Genomic DNA, 8657 nt, shown 5'->3' with positions numbered 1-8657 from the left:
CTGGCTCTGGCCACAGATCAGGACAGCCAGCAAAGGTGCGGCCCAGCGAGTATAGACCACCTCCAGGCACCAGCAGCCAGCCTGGGTGGGGTGCAGCGGGGGAGCCAGATGGGCCAGGTCCTGACTCCAACCATGGAAAAAGGGATGTAAGGCTTGGAGAGGGGGGCACACTGACAGTGGCCTCGAACGCTGCACTGTTTGCACTCAGTGCTGTGCATGGAAAAGCTGAGGAGGTTAATCAGGAGACCATGGGGCAGGGGGGAGGGATTGCAGGAGGGCGGAAGGCAAGGTGGCAGCTGCGAGGCTGTTTTAGACCCCTCTTGATTTCATAGGCAGTTTCTGCATTGAGGGTGGTGGCCAGTGCAGGGGATCATCCCCGCCCGGATCCCAGATGGAAAAGGGAGTGAGGGTAAAGTGGAGGGGCCTGGTAGCTCTTGGGGCCACTGCAATGGATGTGGGAGGGACAGGGGACCTGCTGGCAGCTGACTGGGTGAGGATGAAGCCAGCAGCAAGGAACGGGGTGAGTGTGCCAAGCCTGTGGTTTCTAGCATCTTCCCAGGAGGAAGCAGTCTGGATGGGGGGCAGGGCCTGCCCTCCCAGCTCTGGGCGTGGGGCTCACCCAGAGGGCTGGCAGAAGCTCCTGGACGGTTTTGATCATGTACTCAGCTGACCCAGAACTCAGTCCCTCCAGTCCACAGGACTCTTTTGTCCCCTGGCTGGACCTTGAGAGCCAGATCCTGTGGTCTCCCTGACCCCAGGCTCTCCAGCACCCTCGTGCGATTGCTCTCTGCGTCCTGCCAGCTGACTTTGCTATTCTTGCCACCGGGTCCCAACCCCTGCCATCTCTTGCTGTAGCAACTACAGAGCCTTCAGTGTGGTCTTCCCGTTGCTTCCTCCCTCCTGTGATTTTCTGGCAGGCAGGAGCACCCTTCCAAGTGCAGATCTGGGTACTCCTTGTTGTGACTCTCATTTTCCCTCCAGAAGTTGCCTTGCTCATGCCCGTGAGGCCTTCCATGTGGGTGGGTGAGGAAAAGGGCACAGCCTTGCCCCAGAGGGCATGGTCAGGCAAGCAAAACTAAGCACTTACTGCCCACCCTCGGCCCAGCAGGTGCCACCCACCGACTGTCCTCAGGGGCTCTGGCCGAGTCCCACCGACCCCCCCTGACCTGAGCCACTCCCTCTGCTCTAGTGACTGTGTCATGTTCCTGGACCGGACGGGTCCTCAGTTGAGCCTCGCTGCTTCGCAAGAGCCTGGGGTGAGCCTGACCCTGGACTCTCCAGCACCCTCATCCGTGCTGCCCTTTGCTCCCCAATCACATCCTACTGTGGTCCTCCCCTGTCCCACAGTGCCTGACTTCAAGTCTCAGCGTTAAGGCCTTTTCCTGATTTCTGCATTAGGTCAGGTCACCCTAGGGGTCCCTGCCCTCTCTGGTCAGCCGGCAACCTGTCTGTCCCCCGGGAGGGCGGGGCTCAGTAAATACAGTACATGAATGGGCAGCTAGCAGGAGCCAGGCTTGGACAACCGCCAGGCTCGTCTTTGCCTTTCTACTTTGTCTTATCTCTTCTATCGACTTTTCCTCTGCCACCTACAGTGGTCTTCCTGACACCGTGTGATCCTCACTCTGTTCCCTAATACCCAGAGTCCCACCAAAAATCTTCCCCATCCAGGCCCATCCCGAAGCCTTCACCAAGATGCCTTCTAGCTATGGTGATTCCATGGGGTGGCTCCTCCCTCCCTGTCTGGTGCCTGATTACCACACGAGGGACCTTCAGGAAGATCATGGAAAGCCCAGCCACGGCCCAGTGTCAACACAAGTGTCCTGCAAGGCTAGCAGTCATATGGCCAACTGCCCGTTGGTTTGTTTCAGATTTTTATTTTTGCCATAGGGTGCATGCACTTGCTGGAGCAAGTTAGAGAAAGTGAGGAAGCACCCCCAGGGGGCATGTTCACACCACAATCTCTTCTCTTCTACACCTTCATTCTGTCAAGACATTGAGCATGCACTGGTGTTTTTCAAGCCACCGGAGCTGGGATTTGACCTGCAGTTGGCCATGTGTGATATGGTTCCCTTAACCACTGCACGATAGGGCCAGCCCAGGATTTCTAATATTTTTTTGCACCCAAAGAAACGGATACATTGACTCATTTCACCCCCCCCCCATGAACTCTCTGAAGTCCCCTGTACTTAATACTTTAGACTTCATCTGAGTTAGTGGGTCAAGACAGTCTCTCCTACCTTACTGTGGCCTTCCCACCTGCCCCATCTCAGCCTCGAGTAGGAGGGAGGAGGGCTGCCCCCCCCACATCCAGGTCCCTGCGCATGGGCCGTGTGTGGGTGGGGCGGTGGTTGTATGCAGCTATGGCTGTAGCCTCTGCCTGGCAGCTGAAAGCTTATCTGTAGCACTTACGCCTTCTGTGGCTTCTCATCCTGAGCGCACATGCCCTAGCTGGGAAGAAGTGAGCGAGGTCTGCACCCAGACATCAGGGCCCAGTGGTGAGGGATACTGCCCCCACTGTGGCAAGGAAGGAGGACCTTCTCAGGTCACTCGAGCAGGGTTTCCAGACCTCGTCTCCAGGGACAGCTGAGGCCACCTTTCCAAGAGAGAACATGCGACAGTCAAGAGCAAAGGCAACACTTTTTTTTTTTTCTTTTTTTTACTTATTTAAAAAGGCCTTGGTGGCAGGAATATAGTGTAAAAATCATTGGAAAAACTAAAAGTCATTGATACATATCCGAATATACACTTTGTACATAAATTACATTTCCTTTAGTCTTTCTGAGCGAAGTCCTGATTCAGTACTGAGGTCTAGTAATTAAGAGGTCCCGGGAGCTGCACGTTCAGGCCGGCATAGTCCACCATGTACATTGGCCATTGCTGGAGAGAGGGGACAGACGGACCGGGTTAGGACTCCAGGTGATGTGGGAAGGACACCAGAACACTCAACCCTGCTCTCTGAAGGGCTTCCTTGGGTGCTGTGTGTTTTAAAGCCACTGAGGCCCAGTGAGGGGACGTGGGCTGGCCCAGGTCAGCGGAGGTCATAGGGCTGGAGGATTGGACTGCTCACTCCCCGTAACTCGGCCTCATGCCACAAAAGTTGGCCTGTCTCTCTAGGGGGTGGGAGGCGCTGGGACCCTCTGTGGAAATTTCCAGAGCTTAGGCAGGGATTAAGGCAGAGCCTAAACTTTTGGGTTCTCCAGGAAGAGACTGAAGGGGAACAAGGTTCAGAGATGAAGGAATCCTAAAATCATTTCCAAAAGGCTCAGACATTCTCCCATTTGGCCTCAGGATCTGAAAACTCTAAGACAAGAAAGAACTCTCCAATATGTGCAAACACAAGGCTTTCTTCTTGGGTAGGAGAGGACCAAAGCTAGACACGTGGCAGAAGAGACGGAGCGTTGGAGGTGGGCTCTCCTCCCAGCACGGACCAGTGTGAGGCCACAGGCTGCCAGCTCGCCAACCCCCCCCCCCGCCCTCCCCACACCCCCGCCCCCCCCCCCCCCCGCCCTTCACTATACACTGCGGCCCCACCGCACTGGACGCACTCCATGTGTGCAGAGGGGAACCTAACCCCAACCCCTCTGAGAATCTAGGAGTCTGGCTTCTTTTCTACGGCTCCTGCTTTGGCATTGCCGAGGGGCTGGGCAGGTGCCTTCCCTCACCTGGCCTTGACTTGCCCATTTGTTTGGCGAGAATGTAGATTTCCACGGGGTGGGAGGGTTATGAGTCCCCACACAAGGGATAGGCTATTTCGTGAGTAGGACAGGAGGATGTGTCTGCACCCTGGAGGCTGGGGAGCCCCGCTCAGAGCCCAGCGCTTCTCTACCCTGGACCCTACGCCCACATCCCGGTGTAGACAGCCCTGCCTGAGTGAGGGGCAAAGGCCACGGAGAAGAGTGGCCGAGTCCAGATCGATGCAACTTTACCACGAGTGAAATCTGGTTGGTCGATGCCACAGACTCTGGGTTAGAGGACGAGGAGGAGGAAGACGAGGAGGAAGAGGAGACGGAATTTCCTTCCGAGACCCGCTTTCTCTTGCGCTTGGGAATGCTGCTTTCTTTGGCTGGTGGGAGAAAACCATGTCGGCACTGGTGGTACTGGTGCCAGGCCCTTCGGTCTCAGCCTCTCCACCCCCGGAGAAGGCCTTTGTTTCCAGGCTTCAGGTCTCTTCTCAGCAGTCCAAGCTCCTGACCCTCAGCCTCCTTCCTAACCAGGCGGAGCCCATTCCCTCCCTCCACTCCTCCCAGCCCCCAACCCCCCTGCTGCTGACACTATCTTTAGGACCAGGTGTATCACCCCTACAGGCTCAGGCCAGGCTTGGGGCTTCTCTGTACCCTCACCAGAACCCCGAGCTTTTCCTGGGGCCTTGTATCCCCTTGTAGCCTTAAAGGGAAGGGAGACAGCCCTGGAGGCTTGGGCCCTGATCCTTCACTTTGTTTGTTTGTTTGTTTGTTTGTTTGTTTTGTTTTTCAATTTGCTATAGGGTGTGTGTACTTGTGGGAGACATAACGAGGGAAAGTGAGACAGCACTCCCAAGGGAGAATGGCCACACCACAATCCCTTCTACTCCGTTCCTTTTGAGATTTTAGAAACACACACATATGAGGGCCTGGTGTATTTTTCAAGCTGCAGGGTCCAGGACTTGAAACATGTAGCCTATCTTGTGGGAGCCAGCTGCCTTAACCTCCAAACTACCAGCTGGGGGGGGGGGCTTATTTTTTTTTAAAATTGTTTGATTTTGTTTCCAGAGGGTATATGCACTCACCAGAGAGAAAAAAGCACCCCCCAATGAGAGAAATTTTTGCTATAGGGTGTGTGTGCTCACTGGAGAGAGAGCCGGAGAGAGAGTGGGAAATCACCCCCCAGGGGGGATGGCCATGCCACAATCCCTTCTCCTCCATTCTCTTGGGATTTTAGGTATGCATGCACATGCACCTGGCATGAGTTTCAAGCCTCCAGGTCCAAGACTTGAACTGTGGGCAACCATGTAGGAGTCCAGTGCTTTCACCACTACGCCATCTGCTGGCCTGACCCCCATGCTACAACGCTTTTTCCTCCACTTCTTCCTGCAGATTTTGGGCACATATGCTCACGCCCCTCGTATGTTATTTTCAAGGCATTGGGGCTGGATTCTAACCATGGTCAGCCCCATGGGACCCAACTCCCTAAACTACTGTGCTATGGGGCTCACCCCTGGGCCTCCATTTCCTCATGAGTGAAATGTAAATAAGATCTTGCAGGCCTGCTGGGAGGATCCCATGAAATAATGAGCAAAGCACTCAGCACAGCCAATACTGGTACCCAGCAAATACTCAGACATTGAGAACTGGTATTGATATTGCTGCTTAGTCATTGCCAACGTGCATGGCCCTGAGCTGACAGACTGAAGGTATCAGCAAGGGGACAGGCCATGTCTCTGTGGAGGTAAACTCTGGTTTAGAGTCAGAAGTCTTTTAAGTTCAAGTTCCACTGCTGCCACTTACTAGCTGTATGATCCTGGGCAAATTGATTAACCTCTCTAAAGCCAAATGGGGAAAATAGCTTGAGACGCAAAAGAGATTATGCATATATAAAAGCCCGGCACTGGGCAGGACTCAGCAGGTGATTTTGCTGCTCTGGATTAAACTGATGTAAATGTGTAAGACTTATTAGATTCGCAACTGGCCCAGCTTGGGGGCGTCACCAGTAGCAAGCTACAGTGCGGTGTAGGAAGATATGTGGGTGACATGGTTTTGGTCCCCCAGGTCAGCTTGAAAACACGCTCGGTGTAGGTACATGTGCCCAAGATCCTGCTGCGCTAGAGGGGAAAGCACCTACAGATCTGTCCAGAGTTTTCTTGCTCCCGTGTCTGCGCTAACAGAAATAAAACAAACTAAAGATCTGCGACTGTGTTGCAGAAACAGCATCTGGGGCTTGACCACGTGACAGGTAACGTGTGGAAACCTAGCCCAGCCCACCTGAAGCGAGGTCAGGCTGGGCGCACGGGGCATCATCAGGCCAGTTGGTAAAGAAAAACCAAGCCTGGGACCTGTGATGAGGCTAAAAGGTGGCCCCAGAAACTGAAGACACTGGAGTCAGGAGGGGCCCGGGCTCTGAGCCAGGAAGGAATTTTTATTTTGAAGGAGATCCCACATGAAAAAGGCAGAGGTGATGGCTGCCACCCTCTGTCTCAGGCTGACCCAGGGACTGCGGCCACCCTGGGGTCACCATGAGACCCTAAAGATGGCCACAGTGGGGGAAGTGGTGGATGTGACAACATCTACCCTCTGAGCATCTGTCCCAAACTGTCCCCCGAGATCTCCCTGGGGCCTTCTATATTTCAACCTTTGACTGAGCGCAGCTCTCAAACCTGGTCACTCCCAGACCCCACAGTCTTGGTGCCACGCCTGACCCTTGCGATTGGCTTGTGATAGAAAGAGGAGATTCAGGCGGGGCTGCGCAACCCAGGCTATGGAGGTCCAGGTGAGCCTGAACCCATCTGGCTGTCAGGCCCTCTGATCTCAGGCTGGAGTGGGGAGTGCCCCAGTGAACTCTGTCACTGTCACCACTAGGCAGCCACACTGCAGCTTGTGATCTGTGGTGGCCTATGGTCCAGACAGAGGACCCTAATGGCAGGCTCCGGGCAGCCTCTGACTCACTAAGGGGCCTTCCTTGGCAAGTCCTCTCCCTCCCTGGGTGTTTCTCAGCTGTACAAAGGACAGGCCTAAGTCAGGGTTTCTTAATCACGGTGGGTCCATTCCTCCGAGTCCTATCCCACCATTGGGCCTTTGGGCCAAGTGCTCCCCCAGGGGCCTGCTGAGAGGTTCTGTGTGCCCTGTAAAGGCAGGCAGAAATCAGGGGTGGGGGACCCAGCTAGGCCTGGGCAGCACCCAATTGCCTTGCCCTTGTCAATCACATATCACTCCTCCTCTACCCAGGAGGACCCCTACCTGGGCTCCCCTCTCCTGGCTCCAGCCTGCCCTTCATTCTCTCTAGCTGATGTGACACTGGAGAAGGGCCCTCTCCTCTACAGGGCACCTGCAGGCTTCGGGGATCTTCTGGGGAATACTTGGCCTTGTTAATGAAGAGCTCAGGGTGGGAGGGACATTATATTCCCCGAGGTGGTCGGCCATCTATCACATGCCCACCTAGGCCACACCTGCCTGTGCCTTTTCGAAGGCAACAGACTCTGTCCCCACAAGGCAGAGGGTGACCTACTCGGCCTGACTCACCTGGCACCTTGGCATCATTGCAGATTTCTGCAAAAGGTCTGAAAAAGAAAGACATGAGGTGGCAGTTAGAAAGCCATGTCGTCCCCTCCTCCTCACCTGCTCCCTGAGTACGAGCACCATCTCTCATGAGCAGGGGGACAAGGGCCTGGCACTCATCCCCGGCCCTGGTATCCTTGTCCATCAAGCGAGGGTGTCGTCGGACCAAGTGATTAGAAATATGTGCCTACATTTATGAAAGCTCATAGCATTATTAAAAAAAAATTTTTTTTAGATTTTTGCCACAGGGCACATCAATGAGAGAAATTTTTGCTATAGGGTGTGTGTGCTCACTGGAGAGAGAGCCGGAGAGAGAGTGGGAAATCACCCCCCAGGGGGGATGGCCATGCCACAATCCCTTCTCCTCCATTCTCTTGGGATTTTAGGTATGCATGCACATGCACCTGGCATGAGTTTCAAGCCTCCAGGTCCAAGACTTGAACTGTGGGCAACCATGTAGGAGTCCAGTGCTTTCACCACTACGCCATCTGCTGGCCTGACCCCCATGCTACAACGCTTTTTCCTCCACTTCTTCCTGCAGATTTTGGGCACATATGCTCACGCCCCTCGTATGTTATTTTCAAGGCATTGGGGCTGGATTCTAACCATGGTCAGCCCCATGGGACCCAACTCCCTAAACTACTGTGCTATGGGGCTCACCCCTGGGCCTCCATTTCCTCATGAGTGAAATGTAAATAAGATCTTGCAGGCCTGCTGGGAGGATCCCATGAAATAATGAGCAAAGCACTCAGCACAGCCAATACTGGTACCCAGCAAATACTCAGACATTGAGAACTGGTATTGATATTGCTGCTTAGTCATTGCCAACGTGCATGGCCCTGAGCTGACAGACTGAAGGTATCAGCAAGGGGACAGGCCATGTCTCTGTGGAGGTAAACTCTGGTTTAGAGTCAGAAGTCTTTTAAGTTCAAGTTCCACTGCTGCCACTTACTAGCTGTATGATCCTGGGCAAATTGATTAACCTCTCTAAAGCCAAATGGGGAAAATAGCTTGAGACGCAAAAGAGATTATGCATATATAAAAGCCCGGCACTGGGCAGGACTCAGCAGGTGATTTTGCTGCTCTGGATTAAACTGATGTAAATGTGTAAGACTTATTAGATTCGCAACTGGCCCAGCTTGGGGGCGTCACCAGTAGCAAGCTACAGTGCGGTGTAGGAAGATATGTGGGTGACATGGTTTTGGTCCCCCAGGTCAGCTTGAAAACACGCTCGGTGTAGGTACATGTGCCCAAGATCCTGCTGCGCTAGAGGGGAAAGCACCTACAGATCTGTCCAGAGTTTTCTTGCTCCCGTGTCTGCGCTAACAGAAATAAAACAAACTAAAGATCTGCGACTGTGTTGCAGAAACAGCATCTGGGGCTTGACCACGTGACAGGTAACGTGTGGAA

At 54.0% G+C, this 8657-nt stretch overlaps 1 protein-coding gene across 8 annotated transcripts in view; it reads right to left on the bottom strand.

Annotated features, from left to right (window-relative positions):
* Positions 1–2648: 2648 nt before the first annotated feature.
* GTF2IRD1 (GTF2I repeat domain containing 1) overlaps positions 2649–8657 on the bottom strand; it is a 78508-nt gene continuing 72499 nt past the window's right edge. For 5 of the 8 annotated variants that reach the window (XM_006154990.2, XM_006154992.2, XM_006154991.2 and 2 more), the window contains 2 exons: positions 3927–4063; positions 2649–2877 (listed from right to left, as the gene is read on the bottom strand). In XM_006154990.2, coding sequence (XP_006155052.1) covers positions 2809–2877; positions 3927–4063 — 206 coding nt within the window. In that variant the 3' untranslated portion in view covers positions 2649–2808. Of the gene's footprint in view, positions 2878–3926; positions 4064–7211; positions 7250–8657 lie in introns of all 8 variants that reach the window. The other 3 variants (XM_014590318.1, XM_014590319.1, XM_014590320.1) reach the window with 1 other exon arrangement.

Source organism: Tupaia chinensis, unplaced genomic scaffold, assembly GCF_000334495.1.
Source record: "Tupaia chinensis unplaced genomic scaffold, TupChi_1.0 Scaffold000429_1, whole genome shotgun sequence".
Classification (NCBI taxonomy): Eukaryota; Metazoa; Chordata; class Mammalia; order Scandentia; family Tupaiidae; genus Tupaia; species Tupaia belangeri.
Note: the sequence above shows the minus strand (reverse complement) of the source record. Positions and strands in the feature narration are given on the sequence as shown.